Source organism: Saccopteryx bilineata, chromosome 7 (genome assembly GCF_036850765.1).
Source record: "Saccopteryx bilineata isolate mSacBil1 chromosome 7, mSacBil1_pri_phased_curated, whole genome shotgun sequence".
NCBI classification, from domain to species: domain Eukaryota; kingdom Metazoa; phylum Chordata; class Mammalia; order Chiroptera; family Emballonuridae; genus Saccopteryx; species Saccopteryx bilineata.
In genome coordinates, this window is record NC_089496.1 from 55708275 (window position 1) to 55729721 (window position 21447).

The 21447-nt window shown below is 56.9% G+C and overlaps 1 protein-coding gene across 7 annotated transcripts in view; it reads left to right on the forward strand.

Annotated features, from left to right (window-relative positions):
• Positions 1 to 21447, forward strand: part of COBL (cordon-bleu WH2 repeat protein) — a 166795-nt gene that overhangs the window by 64661 nt on the left and 80687 nt on the right. For 4 of the 7 annotated variants that reach the window (XM_066240472.1, XM_066240477.1, XM_066240473.1 and 1 more), the window contains exons 3-7: positions 4185 to 4395; positions 6588 to 6816; positions 9011 to 9055; positions 12092 to 12189; positions 14833 to 14907. In XM_066240472.1, coding sequence (XP_066096569.1) covers positions 4185 to 4395; positions 6588 to 6816; positions 9011 to 9055; positions 12092 to 12189; positions 14833 to 14907 — 658 coding nt within the window. The remainder of the gene's footprint in view (positions 1 to 4184; positions 4396 to 6587; positions 6817 to 9010; positions 9056 to 12091; positions 12190 to 14832; positions 14908 to 21447) is intronic. The other 3 variants (XM_066240474.1, XM_066240479.1, XM_066240475.1) reach the window with 1 other exon arrangement.

Consider the following 21447-nt stretch of genomic DNA (forward strand, 5'->3'; position numbering starts at 1 on the left):
GTCTGGTCCTGCATGTCACAGGGATTTATATATATATATTTTTTTTAAGTGATTTTTTTTTTTTTGTATTTTTCTGAAGCTGGAAACAGGGAGAGACAGACAGACTCCCGCATGCGCCCGACCGGGATCCACCCGGCACGCCCACCAGGGGGCGATGCTCTGCCGAGACCAGAGCCACTCTAGTGCCTGGGGCAGAGGCCAAGGAGCCATCCCCAGCGCCCGGGCCATCTTTGCTCCAATGGAGCCTCGGCTGCGGGAGGGGAAGAGAGAGACAGAGAGGAAGGAGGGGGGGAGGGGTGGAGAAGCAGATGGGTGCTTCTCCTGTGTGCCCTGGCCGGGAATCGAACCCAGGTCCTCCGCACGCTAGGCCGACACTCTACCTCTGAGCCAACCGGCCAGGACCTGTGTGTGTGTGTGTGTATGTGTGTATATATATATATTTTTAAGCTTCTTTTGAGTTTAGAAGCACAGATAGAAGTTCCGGCAGGTTCTTGCAGAGATTAGGAGCCGATGTTGCGGGCCGTTCTCAGGGGCCGTGCCGCGGCCTCTGTTAGGAACGGGGCGAATGGCGCACAGCCCGCGGGCCCTGGGAGGAGGCCACGGATCCCACCGCTCTAACTGGGGCCAAAGAGAGAGAAGATCTTTGAATGGCCGTCGCCCTCAGCCAGAAGGAGCTGCACGGACCCTGCCAATCACATGAGGGTCAGGGCTGTGTCATTCCGATGGGGTGGATTAGACACACCTACCTTGGCCCACACCACCAGGGGCCCGAGGTGGGCAAGGGCCAGCCCGTCCTGTGCAGCAACACTGTCCCTCCACATCCAGCCCCATGTCCGAGCCTGTGCAGGAAGAGGCCCCTCTACAGTGGACGGGTAGGCTGTTGACCAGCCCGGGTTCTGAGGCCCGGGCGCTGTGGAATGGCACGGGGCTCTCTCCAAGCACGGGCCGTGGGTCCCCACCTCCCTTGCTGGACAGAGCCCGCCGGTTCCACTGTGAAGGGAAGGGAGGCTCAGAGGGACCCTCAGCCCCGTCTGTGGACTGTCCGCCCGCCCACTCGGGTGTTGGTGAGGTCTCGTGTGGGCGGAGCAGCCGTGAGGTCGCCTGCAGCACCCGGGGGGTCCGTGGCCGGGACCCTGACCCCCTGCGGACACAGGGCTGCAGGGCTGGACAGGTTGCTGTCCCCCCAGGCCTCAGCGAGCCACGCAGGCCGAGTGGGAGAGGTTGGTGACGGTGCCAGGGTGCCCTCCAGAGAGAAAGGCCACTCTCCAGACCACAGGCTGAGGGTCAGGCTTGGCTTGGTGTGACCTACACTTTCTCTTGAAGAATACATTTTATAAGACTTTATTATTTTTTCAGAGTGGTTTCTGGTTCATAGCACTGTTGAGAGGAACGTTCAGGGGTCTCCCCTACACCCCTGCCCCTGCACACACAGCCTCCCCAACGTGAGCGTCTCTGCCCGAGTGGGGCGCGTTGCGGACGATGAACATCAGAGGTCACTCAGTGTGGTGTGGTCTGTGGGTTTGCAAAAATGCATAGGGACCTGTGACCTGTGTCCACCGTTACAGTGCCAAGCAGAGTAATTCCACTGCCCCGAAATTCCTCTCAGAGAAAATTCCCGGGACGTGGAGCCCACACTGTCACATCAGCTGGAGGGGAGCCTCACCAAACACCCTCTCTCGTCAGCCAGTCCCACGTGGTGGGTCCCACGGGTCCCACCTCACCCCCTCCAGTGACAAACCTCCCTAAGATGTTTCTGCCTCATTGAAGCTTCATCGGGGCCAAATGCAGGAGAAGCTAAAAAAAAAAAAAAAAAATACATCGTTGTGATGGGCAGACTGTGACACAATTGCCTGTGTTTTCTCCCCAAGAACCTTTCTTGCTGGGAAACCCCGTAGGTCATAAACTGACCTGCTTCCCTGTCCCAAAGGTGGGGGTGCTCTCTGCTAGACCCACGTTTCCTCGTTCACAGACAGCGCCCTTGTGCTCACACAGAGGGCAGGTCTCACTTTGTGGGATCTCGATAAGCTAAAAAAGTGGGGGGTGGGGGGGATTATTTATTCACGAAGGAAAATACATACTGAACGCCTCACGTTTATGATGCCCTGGGAACAGGTCATCCCAGCAAGCAGAAGATGTGGTGGAATTTGCAAAATGACCCGTGTGTGTGTGTGTGTGTATGTGTGTGTGTGTGTGTGAGAGAGAGAGAGAGAGAGAGAGGGGCGGGCCGATCCGTGCTGCCAGGCCGGCTTCTGGGGGTGACCCAGCCTCTCACACGCCTCTGGCCCACGAGGCTCCTTCCGTCACCTGTCCATTCTCCGTCCTTTCTCCCCTCTGCCCGCATGAGCCACTAACTGTGCGGGACCCGTGGGTCCTGACCAGCTCGGGAAGGGCTCTCTCATCCTGCTGTCTGGCATCTCTCTGGTGACACATGACGCCACCGGACGGGACTTTCTCCCCGGTCTTGCTGTGACTCTGTTACACCCGTTTGCCTTACCCAGGGCCCGGGGCCACCTGCTGGCTTCTGTCCCGCCCAGGAAACTAGGCCACGTTCAGCCAGTGTAAGGTGTGACGGCGTGTGCAAACTGTGTGTTTACGTACTTTAACCTCACGTCCGGAAGTCGTGACCTTCGTGTAATTTGGGAAGTGGGCACGGGGGGGGGGGGTCCCCTTATCCACCGGAGGGACACGCTCTCAAAGTTCCTTTCCTGAGGACTTCGAGTGCCGCGGTGTTCTGTGCGATCCCAGACCAGCGGCGGCTGTGTCACCAAGGAGCTGGTTAGAGACGCCAAGCCCCAGCTCGGACGGGGAGTCAGACACTCGGGGTGGGGCCCACGGTCTGTGCTAGAACTCGCCCGGAATTTCGGGTTGCACGTTAGCGTTGGAGAACCCCCCACTGCAGGCGGTGGCCCTGGCTCTGCTGCGTGTCAGGGGCCTGGACGGCACACGGTCCCCGACCCAGGGGACCCCACCCTGGGGTCCTGTTGGCCTGAGGGCCATAGGGGTGATTAGTGTCAGCTGCTCCAGAGAGGTCCTCAGCAGCCTGACCACGGAGGCTTTGTGACTCAGACAGGGCACCCTCCCTAGAGAAGGACGGTCACTCAGCTGCCCCAGCTACAGTGGCCTCTCTGAGTCCATGTCCCCGCTGTGTGGTCCCCAAACACCCAATCACTGTCCCCTGGCCCCAGAGTGCCCCCTGCATTTGGAGGGCAGTGGAATGTGGGCACAGGCTGTGCCTGGCTCTGTCTAGCTCTCTGTCAGGATTTGAAAAAGAACCACATAAGAAAAAAAAAACAAAACCAGTTTTCTCCTTTTTGAAACCACTGGCTCCTGCAAAAACATTCTGAAGTCTACACACAGTTGGAAAGTAAAAAAATTTTTTTTTGTAAAGAAGGAAGTAGAAAAACTCTACTCACTTTTAAAATTTAAAAATAGACACAACACACATGCCGAAAAATAAACACCAACTCTTCTTTCTGAGCACGTAGCAGACCTTCGGGGAACAGAGAGAGAAAGGAGGCAGAAAAGACAGGAGCAAATTAATTCATTGATTTCGCAAACTCTTGCATCAAACTTACAACGTGCCTGGCCCTGTCTTGATAAAGTGATACTTCCTTTCGCCAAAAGAGAAAGTTGCCATCTCCTTCAAGTCAACATCTGTGGTTTCTAAGATACAGGCTCCGCTGAGAATGGAAGGTCTTGTGCCCCTTAAGGACAGCAGGTCGACAGGAGTGTTCTGTTCAGCGCCGTTTCCTTGTAACGTTGACGAGATGCCGCGGGAACTTCACTCCTGCTTTTATGTCCAGTCAGCTTTTGGAAGAATTGGTTTTATCTGTCCTATCACTCGAAAGGGTGGGATTAAGCGAGGAGGACGTTCTGTCACATCGCTCATGTGAACTGACCTTAACAAGTTTCAAGTCAACAACAAAACAGTGGAGTTGACTAGAATTGTATCTATTTTCCCAGCTTCAGGGTTTTGGGCTCCTGGTTTATTTTGGTAACATTGTTACCAGTAGTGAGAATGATAAGATATTGCTATACAACCCTCCCCCCTCCCCCAAGAGTTTATGAGCGGGCTGCTTGTTGACCCACTGGTCCCTTCCTTCTGTCCTAGACGGAAGGGAGAATGCAGACCCACCCACCTTCCACCCCCACCCCACTGACCACGCCTTGTCTCCCTTTTGCAGCCATGCGATGATGGATCTCCTGGTTGAACTTTGCCTGCAGAACCACCTGAATCCATCCCATCACGCCCTGGAGATCTGGTCTTCGGAAACCCAACAACCTTTGAGTTTTAAGCCAAATACTTTAGTTGGGACCCTGAACGTGCACACTATATTTCTGAAGGAGAAAGTTCCCGAAGAGAAGGGGAAGCCTGGCCCACCCAAGATGCCTGAGGTCAGTAGGACGGGGACCCCCTCCGTGACGCCAGGGCCCACGCAGACACCTGGTGGTGGCGGGGGTGCTGAGGGATGAACCCCTGTTATCTCAGTGCCACACGCTGACGGCTGTGCTTGGTGGGGGGCTGGGAGGATTTGGGGAGCCGCTGTTTCCAAGCTGGGCAAAGCAAGGCCTTCATCTGAGTTTATTTTAGAAGACGGAAGTTTCCAAAATTTAAAAATGTTCATCGTTGTGACGTTGTTCCTTTGGACATTTTAGGAATTCGTCCAGAGCAGAGAGATATCCATTCAGGCTTCCAGCGAAGGGGGGAAATGCTCTATAACTGTGCAGTCTGCAACGGGATCACCGTGCGTGCGTCACACGTAGCGACTGAGCATGTGTGGGGCCGCCGCTAACGTGACCAGAACGTCTGACCTTTTAATTCATTTAAATGTAAATAAGCACAGTGGCTGTCTGACTGGACTAGTTGTAGAGGTTCCTGCTCCTGGAGGTCTTCCTGCCCCAGGAAGCAGGTGGAATATAGATTTGAACATTTTTCTTAGAGACTAGGGGTGGGGAGCTAGGATTTTTTTTTTGGGGGGGGAGGGAGTTGATGTTAGAAATATTTACTCACTGCAATTGGAGAATATCTTATCATCTGCATAGACTTACTTCAGGCTTTTAATTATCAATTAAAATTGGCTCTAGCTGATACTGTGCATTTAAAATAAGGCTTTGCTATGTGTGGTGCCCCAGCTCCACTTACAAGTTTCATTCCTGTAGATTCTTGCAACAGATACAAAATCGTCCTGCTTTTTAAAAAATGGCAGTTTAGCCAAGACAGTCCATCTCCGGTGAATTTCTAGGTCTGGCTGGTGATTAAACTTTAATTGATGCCCTCTATACTGTGTGGTTAAAAAAAAAAAAGTTTTCCCTAATTCTTCCAGTAAAAAACTATGTTTGAGGCAGGGAAACCCTGGTTCTACTCTGTGGCTTCTCTCAACTTCTCAGCCCCCCGGAAGGTGAGCCCCGGGTTGTACGTGTTCCGATTCCGGAAACACGGAGAAGGGGCCGTGCACCCCGTCGTTCTTCCTGAAATTCACAGAACCCAGCACTCAGACTGGACCAGCGTCCAAGGTCGGTTTCAGTGCTTCTATAAAACCCACTGTGTTTGCCTGACCAGGCGGTGGCGCAGTGGATAGAGCATCAGACTGGGATGCGCAGGACCCAGGTTTGAGACCCCGAGGTTGCCAGCTTGAGCCCAAGGTCACTGGCTCGAGCAAGGGGTTCCTTGGTCTGCTGAAGGCCCACGGTCAAGGCACATATGAGAAAGCAATCAATGAACCACTAAGGTGTCACAACGAGAAACTAATGATTGATGCTTCTCATCTGTCTCCATACCTGTCTGTATGTCCCTGTCTGTCCCTCCCTCTCTCTCTCTGTCTCTGTAAAAAACAAAAAATCCACTGTGTTCACTCTTAGGGTCTTAGCCCCAGGGAGGTGACCAGTGAAGGCCAAATAGGAGTGGACGGCATGAAACTTTGGCCGATGAAATGTTTTTGCTGGGCCACATTATCTGTCCACCTTTAGAATCAGCTCTGGTCACATTGATCGCTGTCCTTTCTGGTTTTTCTAGATCCGATGTTTAAAACACATGACAATGTTGTTCTAGCTCAACATACAGGCGTGTGTTGTGGGCACATATAAACACGTGTGTCCACAGACTTCTCTGCACACACGCTCTCTATCCCTGTGAATATTTATATACTCGTGTGGGTAAAGTTGATGTCTTGTGTAGTGAGGGGTCGATTTCTTTTTCTTTACAATGAATCATTCACCCTAACTTCCAAACTAGTGTCCTTGCGAAGGTGTGTGCAGGTGCTTCGTGTGCCAGTGTGGCCAGAACCCTCGTCAGACCCTGCGGGCGTCGGACTCTAGGTGCAGAACCCTCCCCAATGCCCGTTCCCCCCCCACGGTTAGCCGTCTGTCCGTCGGTGAGCGAGTGTGTCAGGTGCAGTGACTGTTCCAGGCGTCTCTAGGTCACTGTGCTGAATGCCATCTTCCCCACGACCCACCGCATTTGTGGACGAAAGACCGGGACCCACTCAGAAACCTCGCTCCACACCATCCCGGTGTAATAAACAGAGAGCGTGGAGCTGCGGCGGGCGGATGCGCTCACAGGGTCCTCTGGTCCGCTGTGTCCCCCGCAGAAATCCGTGCGGCTGGTGGTGAACTACCTGCGGACGCAGAAGGCGGTGGTGCGCGTGAGCCCCGAGGTCCCCCTGCACAGCATCCTCCCCGTCATCTGCGCGAAGTGTGACGTCAGCCCCGAGCACGTGGTTCTCCTCAGGGATAACGTGGCCGGGGAGGAGCTGGAGCTGTCCAAGTCCCTCAGCGAGCTGGGGATCAAGGAGCTGTACGCCTGGGACAACAAGCGAGGTGAGTCCCCTCCGCGGGGGGGGGGGGGGCACAGGTCAGAGGTCACAGGTCACAGGTCGCAGGCCGCCAGCCCGGAGCCCTCAGACCGCCGGCCTGCAGCACCAGGGAGACGGGCACATGACTTAGGGTGCTGTCCACACCGGGGTGGGAGTGGGCAGGAAAACAAGCTGGACTTGCTTCCGTCCTCCGGTGGTAGTTCTGCCTCTTGCGTGTCCTCCCCGCCCCCCCACCCCACCCCCCACCCCCGGTCCTGCGCCCGCCCACCTGCTACCTTTCTCCTGAGAGCTGTCCGTGAGATTGGGGGACAGGGTGTGGGGGGCGTGAAGGAGAAGACCGGAGCCTCCACCCTGAAGGAACTAACGACCCAGAACCCACACGGGACCCGTGTCCTGGTGGGTTTCCTCGTGAGTGACCTCTTAAGTGCTCTGAGTCCCAAACATGGCTCCGAATCACAGCCGGCGACAAAAACACGTTGACCTGTCCCCGAAAACGGCCCCAACCACCGTTCATTCCATCAGGACAACTCATGAGGCTTGGTGGCTGTCCGTGTGCTGAGGACATCTTAGTCCGCGTGTGGATGTGCCATGTGGCTCGAGGTCACAGTTAGAGCCACGGAGAAGCGTGGCAGCTGGACAGACCAGCGTCACGACAAGGGCTGATTGATCTAAAGGGCTGTTTCAACAGCGGTCAGAATGACCCCTCCCCCAAATCTCTCATACTCCTTGACCTTAGAATCGTTGACGGGGACTTCATCGACGTGTCTATTTTAATAAGCCTCCCTCAACACCTGCTACTTTTTTTTTATTTACTCCACAAATATTGAACATATTCAAGCTTTTCATGTGTTTTTCTGCAGCTTTTTAAAAAAAAAAAAAAAAATGCTTGCCATAAAAAAAATTTGATTTTTAATTCTGAAATGTTTTGTGGAAGCAGTGAGCATAGTGGAAACACCACCTCCTCTCTCCCCCCACCCACACACCTCCCCCTGGCAGGCTGTGGAACCCCGATCTCATATGACATTCAAAATAGGGTTTTAGCTCAATGGAGTCTAAGATACAGGGACTATTTCTTTCTTCATAAAAAGTGCCCTGACATTGGAGAGCGGTGTGTCTGGTGTTGGTGCTGGTCACTTTCTAAATCAGACAAGATGGTTCTCAGCGTCGGCCCCACGGGCCTTTGATACATAGCAGATGTGTCTGTCTGGTTCGATCCGCCCAATTTAAATCGGTTTCTGCAAATCTTTGTAAACAGAGCTCTCCTTGGGCCAGATGGAGACAAGAAAAACTGTCCCGCACTGACCTGTGTGAGAGAGAAAGCCCTCCGCAGACAAGGATCTGGGACTGAGGGCATCATCGGGACAAGGGTCTGGGACTGAGGGCAGTCATCGGGTAGATCCTGAGAGGGGGAGGCAGCACCCCCAGTTCCCTGGGGGACAGTCGGGAGTGGAGCCCGCTGAGCCCGCGGCGTCCGGAGCAGGGAGACGAGCGTTCACCTGGGACACGTCCCCCAGTCCGGCGCCTCCGCGTTGACCCCCACATGGGAGGACACGCGGGAGCAGCCACCTGGCTGCTCAGATCCGTCACCCCATCTGCGGTCGAGGAAGTGGCTCTGCCATGTCCCTGTGTCCCCCTCTCCACTGCCCTGGGCACCCCCGAGGGACCCTTCCTCGTGGACCCCAGTGGCCTCCCCCAAGAGTGCAGGCGTAACACCTAGCTTGGGGGGAGGGGGGCTGCTCCAGTCCAGTGGCCACGGTGTCCCTTTCACCTGGACCAGGCTGTGCCCTGGGCCGTGCTGGCTGTGACATGTTTGACTGCCGTCCCTGCCTCCATCCCATCCCGCAGACGGTCAGGTATTTCGGAAGAAAAGAGCCCGTTCCGGAGGCCCTCCACGGGGAGTCCTCTCCTCAGCGGCCCCTCTCTGGTTCCATCTCCTCCCCCCAGCCAGCTGGGAAGCTGCCCAGTTGGTGAGGGCCAGGCGGCCACCTTCCTCCTCGGAGTCCCTGGCCGGCGGCCGCGGAAGCAGAGCGCTTTGCTGCCACCTGCTTCTCCAGCGGGGCTTTGCAGCCGGGCCGCTGCGGGCCAGGGGCTCCAGGCTGGAGCTCGGACCCGCTGTGCACTGGGCCTCCTCCTGCCCGGGGCTGAGGGCGTGTCCAGGCCCGGCTGGCCCTTACTCTCTCCCTGCCTGCCTTTTCCAGTTCTCCTGACCAAAACTCAGTCGGAGCCCGCCCTGAGCTGCCGAGGTACGGGGGGGCCGGGGCTGCTCCTGCCCCGCAGGGCTGCGCTTTGCATGGCTCTGGGCCCGGGCGCTTCACGGAGGGGCCGTGGGACCTGGTGAGGGGGGTGCCGGTGTGGCTGGCGCACCTCTGGGTGAGGCTTGCTGCAGAAAATGAGGTTGTGGCTTGGTTTTCGACTCCCTGGTTGGCTAAGAAAAAGAATGCCCTGTGTGGGAGGACTTGCTGCGTGGTTCTGATTGGTAAGAAATAAAGAAGGATGTTGTAAAAAAATATTGGGCCTTTACGAAGAATTCCAGGGCAGCATTAAAGCCGTCTGTGCAGTAAAGGCGTTTTCTTCTTACCCGTGCTAACCTGTACTTACCCGTACTAACCAGTACTAACCTGTATTTACCCATACTAACCTGTATTTACCCATACTAACCCGTACTAACCCGTACTAACCCGTACTAACCTGTGCTGGCCTGACCCTCACATCCGTCCTTGCCTGCTGCAGAATTGAGGGCCGTGTGGTTTGTGACATTGAACCGTGGCTGTCATAGACGAGTATGAAAAGGATTAGTCCAGATTTTGCATGTGTTCTGACACCGGTTTCTTACAAGTTGTACACATGTACACACGCGCGCACACACATTTGCCTCTGTGCACAGTGTACACGGAGACATGTACACACGCACAGGTACTGGGACTTGGGTGAACCTTGCGGACTGCACACACACAATGAACAAGAAGTTCACTGAAACCCCAGTGAGCCTGTACAGTCTACAGAAATCCCTCCTGCTGTTTGTCAAAGTGTTTAACACTAGGTTTTATTTCTAGAAGAAAAAAATATGAGGATGACTGCAAGGCCACTGGGCGGTGGTCTGGCACCAGACCACGTGGTCGTCCTGCGGTGGGGGTGGCCGGCCCCGGCCGCTGTTCAGAGAGGGACACCCAGGGCTCAAGGATGTGGCAGTTTTCCGAGCCCTCTGTTGTTTACATGGGTGGTGTCCTAGCCCGTGTGTGTGTCGCGAGCTTGCTCTCTCCTGTGTTCACCCGTCGGGCACGGTGGTATCACGCATTGCCCATGTCCACGTCACGTGCTGTCAGGCTGGACACAGGCCAGGTACGCTGCACACACTCACGCTGACGGTGGTGGACGCAGTGTGTCCTGCAGTGAGGACACTCACGCTGACGGTGGTGGGCGCAGTGTGTCCTGCAGTGAGGACACGCTGACGGTGGTGGACGCAGTGTGTCCCGCAGTGAGGACACTCACGCTGACGGCGGTGGGCGCAGTGTGTCCCGCAGTGAGGACACTCACGCTGACGGCGGTGGGCGCAGTGTGTCCTGCAGTGAGGACACGCTGACGGTGGTGGGCGCAGTGTGTCCTGCAGTGAGGCACGTTTGACCTTCGTAGCTCGGTGCCTGACGGGGACTGTGACGTGCTGAGCCGTGAAGTCGGCGTGCACAAGTGTATGCACGTGAGCGCACGCCTCGCCGCTGTGGCTGCCCGCCTGTGGGTGTGGACACGTGTGGTGGGCGGCTGCCGACGGGCTCGGCTGGAACTTCCCGCACTGACTGAGAGCCCTGGCACTTGTGGCTCGGCCCCGCGCCGTGGCCGTGTGCAGAACCGTTTCGTGCATGTGGTGTTTGGCTTTGCTCTGTTGGGGGGACAGTGCCTGAGTGACTAACGCGGGGACCTGTGTCTGTTCTCTGGTGGGCGTACCCCAGTCCTGGTCAGCACACGAGCGAGTGACCTGAGGTTTGACGCAGACTCTGCACAGCCCAGCCGAGCCCTTTCCACCGGGGGCCTGACCGTCTGGCCGCCCCAGTGCGCAGGGAGGGGTACGGGAAGTCGTGGTGTCTGTCCTTCGTGGACACCGAAACTTCCCTCCTCTTGCCGTATCCATGTGCCTCGGGGAGGAGAACGGCTGGCTGGGCAGACGGCAAAGGCCTGGAGTGGCCTTTGGAGGGTCAGCAAGCCCAGGGAGCCACGGCGGTCAGTGGTCGGGCAGCAGCGGTGTGCGGGCAGTGTCGGACTCACCCCGGGCTGCAGATGGGGAGATTGAGGCTCAGAGCTGGAGCAGTCTGCCTTGAGCAGGCCCACACCTTGGTGCTCTCACCCTCTGCTCCCCGGTCCCCAAGTGGACATGTTCCCTCACCCCTTAAGCAAACTCACGGGGGGCGGGGTAGGGTTACTGAGTGCAGGGTGCTGGGCCCACGCCCAGAGTTTCCAACTCAGGGGTCAGGACTGGGCCCCCAGACCCCAGTGCTGCTGGCCCTGCCGGTCCCTCCTCATTCTGGGAACCAGAGCTCTCGGCTCCGCTGTCACCTGCCCAGCCCGCCAGGGCTGTGATGTCCCCATCTGGACCCCCATCCTAGCCCATGCCAAAACCCGGGTGGCTTCCGGCCCGAAGAGTAGAGTAGAGCCAATCGTAGTGTGATCACGACGCACGGGGCCTGGTGGGCCCTGGAAACATCGGGGGGAATCGAATCACTCCGTCAGGTGCGTGGTGGGCTGGGCGCTATTCTGTGCATGGGATGCCGACCCAGAACAGTGCTGAACGTCAGCTGTCCTTGAAAAATAAACAGATAAACAAGGAAGAACGCCCCCCTCATCCCCCCCCCCACACACCCAAATAATTAAACAGTCCTTGATAAAATAACAAAATTCTGATGAAGAAGGGAGAATCTTGAGGATTTAGAGCACAAGAATAAAAAAGAATAGAAGGGAAAGAAATGGACCCCGTAGACTGTCACCAAGAAAAGGGACACATTCCGGTTAGGGCCGAGGGGAGAAAATCGGGGACCATCACCACACCCGAGAACCACGGCGCTGTGCCCACTGCAGAGTGTGGGCGCCTGAGAGGGACCCCAGCTTCGCAGGGGCTCCGAAGGCTTGGAAAGGGATAGCTGACTCTTGTTCTCCCTGGTAAGACCCCAAATAAGGCTTAAGAGAAGAGGGTGTGTGCGTCGGAGATCTTTAACACGTGAAGCGCGTACTAGCTCTTCACACTGAGAAATAACTGGGTCCTTTCTCCCCCCTCCCCCTCTCCCTCCCCCCAGACACCCTGAGGAAAGCATCCCTCGGCAGCGAGGAGGCAGAGAAGGAGAAGAAAAAGTTCCTGGGGTTTTTCAAAGTCAACAAGAGAAGCAACAGCAAGGTAAGGGGCGGCTTGCGGGTGGGACTCTGCGTCCCGGGGAAGGAGAGCCGGTCCCTGAGGCATCAGCACCCGTTAGCCCTCCCGGAGGTTCCTAGGCACATTTCAGAGCAGGACTTCCTTCCGGTCAAGGGGGCTCGTCCACGTCCGTGTGCAGCATTATGCACGACGGGGACCGATGCCTACTGCCACACACGAACCCCAAAGCCGTGCGTGGGCGACGGGGTACTGCCACCCACGAACCCCAAAGCCGTGCCTGGGCGATGGGGTGCTGCCACCCACGAACCCCAAAGCCGTGCCTGGGCGATGGGGTGCTGCCACCCACGAACCCCAAAGCCGTGCCTGGGCGATGGGGTGCTGCCACCCACGAACCCCAAAGCCGTGCCTGGGCGACGGGGTACTGCCACCCACGAACCCCGAAGCCGTGCCTGGGCGACGGGGTGCTGCCACCCACGAACCCCGAAGCAGTGCCTGGGCGACGGGGTGCTGCCACCCACGAACCCCGAAGCCGTGCCTGGGCGACGGGGTGCTGCCACCCACGAACCCCAAAGCCGTGCCTGGGCGACGGGGTGCTGCCACCCACGAACCCCAAAGCCGTGCCTGGGCGACGGGGTGCTGCCACCCACGAACCCCAAAGCCGTGCCTGGGCGACGGGGTTCTATTCAGCAGCGGACCGGGAGCCTCGAGCCCGCCCCTCCTGGTGCCAGGACAGTGCCTGGCAGCTGCAGCTCAGCAGAGCGGCTCGGGATGGAGGGACTGGCGGTGGGGACCTGTCACAGCTGAGGTCTGACCCCACAGCCCACGTCCTCACGAATGAACCAGCGTGTCAGAAACGGCTCGACAAAGTCGGGGGAAAATCAGAAACGCTTTCATTGACTCCGTGTGAGGTAGCCTAGCGCGGGGGGAGAGCGGAGACCGTCCGGCTCGGCTTCTGGCCGCTGGCAGGGGACCCCAGGAAAGGAGGCACCGCTCTGCAGATGCCGCGGACGGCAGAGCCTGTCTGTGGTCGCTGGGGCTTCTCTTCTGGTCTGGGCTTTTCTCTTCCTCTTTCCGGGGCCCTGGGAGTATTTCTCCTTCCTCAGACCCCTCACCCCCGCCCCCGTTCATTCTGGGTTATCTCCTCCTTAGTGGGTTAGCGGCTGCTGTTTTGGGGGGGTGTTTCTTCATTCCTTCTTCTCCCCATGTTCGTGGTTCGAGATGCTGGGCGGGTGCGATCCTCACTCCACCTTTATGGGACTCTGTGTGGTGGGAGAGGTCAGGTCACCCCATCTTTCTTCCAGGGGGTGGCCCCAGCCTGCGCTAACCATAGTGCCAGCAAACGCCAGAGCCGCACTTGCCCGTCTGTCCAGAGCCCCACACATACCCCTCACCCACACCACACGGTACTGGGCAACGTCTGGCCTCAGTTTTTCTTCATTCAGAAGATGAGGGTTTGGAGTAAATCACGGGTTTTTTTTGTTTGTTTTTTCTTTTTGTATTTTTCTGAAGCTGGAAACGGGGAGAGACAGTCAGACAGACTCCCGCATGCGCCCGACTGCCCGGCACGCCCACCAGGGGCGTGACGCTCTGCCCCTCCGGGGCATCACTCTGTCGCGACCAGAGCCACTCTAGCGCCTGGGGCAGAGGCCAAGGAGCCATCCCCAGCGCCCGGGCCATCTTTGCTCCAATGGAGCCTCGGCTGCGGGAGGGGAAGAGAGAGACAGAGAGGAACGAGAGGGGGAGGGGTGGAGAAGCAGATGGGCGCTTCTCCTGTGTGCCCTGGACGGGAATCGAACCCGGGACCTCTGCATGCCAGGCCGACGCTCTACCACTGAACCAACCGGCCAGGGCCTCATGTATCTTCTTAAAGGAAAAAACATAGACGCCTACGTGTGCGGATTTGCGTGGGCGTGTAACATCTCCACAGAAAGTGTACTTAAAGGGAGATACCGTTTTGAGGGATGTAGAGGACGGCACATACCCTGTCTGGTGTCAACCACACGCTGACTTTATTCTCCTAACCCAGTCATTCTCAAACGTACTTAAGAAGCCCCTTAAGGCAGCCGTGTGCTTGGGTCGCGTCCCCGAGACTCTCACGCGGGAGGCCAGGGGGGACCCTGCCGTCGTGGCCTCCTGTTGAGCGGCGATGCTGTGGGTCGTGGGTCGTGGGTCAGCACGCCCTCCTGAGGAGCGTTCTCTTCCACAGTGACGGGCGACACCGTCATGGTTCGTGTCTCAGTCGTTAGGACGTGAGCTGTTTGGCCAGTGTCTCTGTGTACAGAGCGGAAGGCTAAGCTCAGCGTCAACGTCCTGGCCCTCCCTCAGGACTCAGCCCCCCCCACCCCCCCCGTGACGGTTTTCTGAGCCAGTGCCACCAGCCCGGGCGCACGGGGATGGTAGTGTTGCTACTGTCCAGGCGAGACAGACCCCACCGCTGGCAGGAGAGGAAAACGGGGCAGTGGCCGCTGCGCGCCGTGGGGCTCCGGCCTCTCGGGTCCATGCAGGGAGGGACGCGGCCTGGACTCCAGCTCCTCAGCGCAGGTCCCGCCGCCGCCCCCGAGACGTGGTCAGGCTGACGTGGCACACGCGTGCCTGCCCACCGGGGAGGACGTGCTGTTGACACTTTCCTCCTGGGGGTGACGAGGGCTGTCTGTGCTTGTGTTCCAGGTGGAGCCGCGCGGGCTGACGGGGGCGGACAGCGACGAGGACACCTTGAAGTCGGCGACGAGCCGGGGCTTGAACGTGAGTACCGGGCGCGGCTTTGCAAGGCTCTCCAGAAAGGGAGGTGACAGGCCCTGCGTCCAGATGGCCAACACCGGGTGGTGCTTGGCTTCCTGTTTGGTTGCCCAGGCTACGTTTGGAAGGTGGGGAATTCGTTCGTTTCTGCTTCCCCGCATCAGCCCGTGTGGCCAGCGGGACCCTCTGGGATTACTTCTGTTGATTATGGGTATTTTTGTTTGTTTGTTTGTGTGTCTGTGTATTTTTCTGAAGCGAGAAGCGGGGAGGCAGTCAGACAGACTCCCGCATATACTGACCGGGATCCACCCGGCGTGCCCACCAGGGGGTGATGCTCTGCCCATCTGGGGCGTCGCTCTGTTGCAACCAGAGCCATTCTAGCCCCCGAGGCAGAGGCCATGGTGCCATCCTCAGTGCCCGGGCCAACTTTGCTCCAGTGGAGCCTTGGCTATAGGAGGAGAAGAGAGAGACAGAGAGGAAGGAGAGGGGGAAGAGTGGAGAAGCAGATGAGTGCTTCTCCTGTGTGCCCTGGCCAGGCCAGGAACCGAACCTGGGACTTCCACACGCTAGGCCGACGCTCTACCGCTGAGCCAACCAGCCAGGGCCTCTTCCATTGATTATGAAGAGCAGCTGAGGTTTGGGAAATATACCCTGAGAGAGTTTTATAAAACGCCCTGAACCCTCACGCTGCAAAGATGGCACATAGAAACCTTCATCATTTTAAATCCGTAAAAGACAGTAATGGGTGGGTAGCATCTTCTGGGCGTGGAGCTGTTCAATGTAGCTCATAAAAGTTTGATTCTTACGGTCACTTTTACAAAATTGCAAAACCGAACTCTTCCACGACAGCGCCCCCACGTCACACTTGACTCAGTATACTTTTATGCCTGAAATTCTCTCATCAAAACTTGGGGTGAGGTGGGATATAAAATGTCACGTGTCTTTCTAAATTCGACTGGAAATATCCCACGACCATAAAGCTTTTGAGTGGGAAAATCCTGCTCTCGGTCCAGTTCTTACGGCCATCACGGATACGAACTATAGACATAGTGGTGCTATATCATGGTTCAGCATGAAAAATAAACTTTTTTTTTATGAAAAGACATCTTTTAATAAGATGAGAGGTAAATTTGTGGGGTTGTTTTTTTTGTTTTTTTTTTTTTTTTCATTTATTCCCTAGTTCCATTCCTGAACATGTGTTATTGATAAAACTAGAATAGCTCTCCCATGAATTCTGGGACCCTATCCTTTGTGAGGGCTGTAAACCCCTAGGAAACAGTGTAACAAAAAATGTAGCGCCCGAAACTGCTCCTTAGACCTCCTTCCCGAGTAAGTAAGTCACACTGTGCTCTTGCCAAAAGTCCCACCGCCATCGACGACCACCGAAAGTCATTTTGCGCTATCTTTTTTTAATTTTTTTTATTAAGGTTATATAAGAACACAATTAGGTTCTTTTCAAATCTGTCAATAGCCCAGGTGTGGAGGAAGCCAGTTGACTGGTAAGGGGATTTGTTGCTCAGTCCTACTAGAGTCCCTAACTCCTGGGGGCTGTAAGAAAAGCAATCCTTCCTCAAGTCCTTATCAAATAATGAGTCTCCTCCTATCTCTCTGGCTTGTGGGCCTTCATCTAAAGCCAATATATCCCCAGTAAGGTTCGAGGAAATTGAAATAGCGTCTGTTTTCCTTCGCTTTTGCGGATACAATGTGTTTTTTTTTTTTAAATAAAATGTTTACTTTTAAATATTATCCCCAACTTGAAATTCGATTGGTTTCTTTTTTCCCCCCAAGGTGCTAGGTTTATAGAGTTAGCCCTCTCGGTTTATGGAAAATGTCTTCCCTCGGGACCAGCCGTCTGCAGCCGTCCTTAGACACGCTTGGGGTCCCTCCCATCAGAACCCCGATAAGCCTGATCCCGGTCGTGCAAGGGCTCAGAAACCCTCTCCCTGGGCCGTCCGGCCTTGGGCGCACCACTCCCTGCCACCGCACCTCGGCGGCAGTACAGACATCGGTCCACTGGGGGCGCCCTAAAGTGTCTCTCGCTCATTAGTCTGCAGAGGGTCCCCTCTCGTGGGTCTCCGCTCCGCCACAGATGGTGGGGGAAACGTCTCCCAGTAGCGCAGGCCCGCCACAAGCTACATTTGTGTTTGAGTAGGGAATCTATTTAATTACACTGCAGATTTGGTGATTACGATGTATCAGTATCAGGTATTGACACGTTGGCCGATATTACTGTGAAATTGGTAAGTGGTTGATCCTATCTGAAGAGTGTGGGGAGAAGACATCTGCAGTGGAGAGATTCGTCCTAATTGTAGGTGGTCAGGTTAGGGTCATCAGGTTGTCCCTGGGGAGGCTCGTTCGTTTCACATAAGCTAAAGTTTCAGCATACACAGCTTAGCTTTCTTCATCGAAGGGTCCTTGAACGATAGTAGGTATGGTCACCTCCCACATAATTTCAGGCCGTTTGCCTGGAATTTTTCACTTTTCCTGGAAGCTCCCTCTTCTGCACCCAGGCACAGGTTACACTTCCTGCCACACGTCTGCGGCCTGAGGCACAGGGAGGGGACGTCATTGTAGTCAGCCAGGACTGGATGGGATTAGTGGGGAGGTGGCAGTGGCCCCAGGTCAGTCCCCCCCACCCCGGCTCCTCAATCAGGTAAATGGCCCTGACAGACCCTGGGGGCACGATGGAACAGGTCTCCAAGGTCAGCTAGAAGTCAGCACACAGAACACCCAGTGGTCCCCACCCCCGCTCTGTTCCTCGCTCTCAGACCCTGGTCAGGCCGTCAGACTGACTGTCGGAAGTCGCTGACCCTGGGTGGGCTTCTCGGCTCAGCTTTCAAAAGCCAGTTCTGTCGGTGTGACCCCTCCGAAGTTTTATCAGTGTGTGTGAGCTCCCGTGGATACCCTGGCATTCCTTGTGACTGTGAAGTTAGCCAGTCTCTGGAAGGATGATTTTTAAAAATATCACTGCCTCCATTTAATAAAATGAAATAAGATCCACGTGGGAACATTTCCCATTTGCCCCGTGGAGACGGTTACCAAAGGAGCCTGTGTGCGTCACAGTCTTTGCATCTCGTGGAAGGAGGAGGCGCCCACCGTCCTGGACTGATCTCCATATTCAGACGCCAACACAGGTCTGAATCCAGGCGGACGCGGGCCCGCCCAGGAGCCCGGCCCCAGGGGACACTGCCGACATCCGGCGCCTGGTCCTGCATTGAGGAGTCCGGCTGTGTGTAGGGACGTCCCCCGGTCAAGTGACCCTTGGGGGAAAAGTTATTAAAAACCTAAGCTGTAAAGCGGATTCCGTAACTGGAGCTCGCCCCGTTCCGGGCTTGTCCGAGGTCCTGTAGATCCATCCAGCTGGTGGGGCCCCGTCCAGCTTGTGGGGCCGGTTGAGAACCCCCTCCCACGTGGATGCTGGGTCAGTGGTGCCACCAGGGGGCAGTGTCCTCACAAGCACAGGGAATCCCCGCTGAAACTCCACCATCCTGGCCGGAGAAACCTGAACCTGCCTGGTGTTCAGAGTGCTCACAAACCACAGCTGCAGCACAGGAGACCGTGTCCGAGGGCTGAGCCAGAGGTTGGCGACGGAGAGCTAGTTTCTGTTATAAATCAACGTGGACGAGATACTCTCGGAGGGTAGCTTGTGTCTCTTGAAAGCGTCTTCCTTAGTCCAACGTGCAGAACGACCAGCGGCCGGGGCGTGGCAGAGGAGCTGCCTACGTTCGGGCGGGCGTGACTCGGCGTGACTGGTCGCCGGCTCCGGTGTGCGGGGAGCCGGGCTTGTTTCCACGTGGCCTCGTGTCTTTGCCGCAGGCTCTGGCCCAGCCTCACCGGTTGTGTTTGTTTAACAGGTTCGAAAGGTTGTGTGACTCCCACACAGCGGGGGAAGCAGGGGTCTGCTTGTGTTAGCGCTGGGATGAGCTCACGGGCAGCACCTTGCGCGGTCACACCAGCACCCCCTCCTCGCCCCATGCCCCACGCCCCGTGCCTTCTTTTCTCTGGGGTTGTGGGTAATGGGACGGCCCCCTTTGTCCCCAAAGCCCTGTTTTGTTTTGGCAGAGAGGAGGGTGTCCTTATGGGAGCGACGTCAGAGGGATTCCTAGGGGATAGACATCAAACCGTGGGGAGGGGGCCGAGCCGGAAATGGGCTTCGGGAGAGCCGTTCTGAGCCGCTCCGCCCACCGCTCTGCCCCTCAGAAGTTGTTTCTAACGTCCTCGCGCCCCCCGCTCTGTGACACCGACTCTGGGAAGAGGCGACGGAGGGTTTGCTTTTGAAGCTTCAGGGAGCTCCTTCCCCAGCCCGAAGCACTGGACCCTTAGACGAGACTGCCACTGGACCCTGACATGTGGGTGGACGCTGCCCACTGCCAGTAACTGTGTCGTTCCCAAAGTGAAAGGAAGAAGCCGTCATCGCAGCTGCCCGGCCGCACACTGGATGTGTGTGAGGAGGAAGGGCAGGAAATGTCCCTTTGATGACACTGATGCTCCTTGTGTTCTCTTCCCCCACGAGCATCTCTGTTTCCCTAACGCCTGCAGTTGTCCTGCGCCTCCCCCTGCTCGTCAGACACCTGGAGACCGTGGACACTCCGAACCCGCATGCGGGCAGCTGTGTGAGTGGCATTGAAGTTGCTCTGAACCCAGGGAGCAGCGGGAAGCAGGCAGGTAGGAGGCAGGTAGACAGGTAGAAAGGTAGGCAGGCAGGTAGGTAGACAGGCAGGTAGGTAGACAGGTAGGTAGGTAGGTAGACAGGCAGGTAGGTAGACAGGTAGGTAGGTAGGTAGACAGGCAGGTAGGTAGACAGGTAGGTGGGCAGGCAGGTAGGTAGACAGGCAGAAAGGTAGGCAGGTAGGTAGGCAGGCAGGTAGGTAGACAGGCAGGTAGGTAGACAGGTAGGTAGGCAGGCAGGTAGGTAGACAGGTAGGTAGGTAGGTAGACAGGCAGGTAGGTAGACAGGTAGGTAGGCAGGCAGGTAGGTAGACAGGTAGGTAGGTAGGTAGACAGGCAGGTAGGTAGACAGGTAGGTAGGCAGGCAGGTAGGTAGACAGGTAGGTAGGCAGGTAGGTAGGTAGACAGGTAGGTAGGTAGACAGGTAGGTAGGCAGGCAGGTAGGTAGGCAGGCAGGTAGGTAGGTAGGCAGGCAGGTAGGTAAGTAGGCAGGTAGGTAGGTAGACAGGCAGGTAGGTAGACAGGTAGGTAGGCAGGCAGGTAGGTAGACAGGTAGGTAGGCAGGTAGGTAGGTAGACAGGTAGGTAGGTAGACAGGTAGGCAGGCAGGCAGGCAGGTAGGTAGGTAGGTAGGCAGGTAGTCAGGTAGACAGGTAGGCAGGTAGGTAGGTAGGCAGGCAGGTAGGTAGGCAGGTAGGTAGACAGGTAGGTAGGTAGACAGGTAGGCAGGCAGGTAGGTAGGCAGGCAGGTAGGTAGGTAGGCAGGTAGACAGGTAGGCAGGTAGTCAGGTAGGTAGGCAGGCAGGTAGGTAGGTAGGCAGGTAGTCAGGTAGGCAGGTAGGTAGATAGGCAGGCAGGTAGGTAGGCAGGCAGGTAGGTAGGTAGACAGGTAGGTAGGCAGGCAGGTAGGTAGGTAGGCAGGTAGTCAGGTAGACAGGTAGGTAGGCAGGTAGGTAGACAGGTAGGTAGGTAGACAGGTAGGTAGGCAGGCAGGTAGGTAGGTAGGCAGGCAGGTAGGCAGGTAGACAGGTAGGCAGGTAGACAGGTAGGCAGGTAGGCAGGTAGACAGGTAGAGAGGTAGGCAGGTAGACAGGTAGGCAGGTAGACAGGTAGGCAGGTAGGCAGGTAGACAGGTAGGCAGGTAGGTAGATAGGTAGGCAGGCAGGTAGGTAGGTAGGCAGGTAGGTAGGCAGGCAGGTAGGTAGGTAGGTAGGCAGGCAGGTAGATAGGCAGGCAGGTAGATAGGCAGGCAGGTAGGTAGGTAGGCAGACAGGTAGGCAGGCAGGTAGGTAGGTAGACAGGTAGGCAGGCAGGTAGGTAGGTAGACAGGTAGGTAGGTAGGCAGGTAGATAGGCAGGTAGGTAGGCAGGTAGATAGGTAGGCAGGTAGGTAGGCAGGCAGGTAGATAGGCAGGTAGGTAGGCAGGTAGATAGGCAGGCAGGCTGCAAAGGAAGGGCTGGGCGCCTCCTCTGAGATGACCAGTCACGCAGGGACCCGCCATCAGGGGGGCTCTGCTGCAGGGGAGCCATGGGACATGGACACACAGACAGGCACAGGGAGCCCACCACAGGTGCTGCTCCGACTCCGTGTGCCTGGGCCTGGGGCCTTGTGAGAATTAGGATGCTGGGACCCGGGGCAGGGCCCAGATCTGCACTTGGAAGGAGACCAGGTGAGGCTGACGCTTCAGGAACAGAGGAGGACACACTGGTGAAGCCGAGAGACAGACTCGGAGGCAGAGCTGTGGGTGGGGGGGGGCAGCGGTGTGGGGGCAGAACGTGGGGGCCGTGCAGAGGAGGCCGTGCAGAGGGGGCAGCTCGGCGGGAGGGGGGGGCTGGGAGCCGTGGGCGGGGGGAGGGGGCAGCGGTGTGGGGGCAGAACG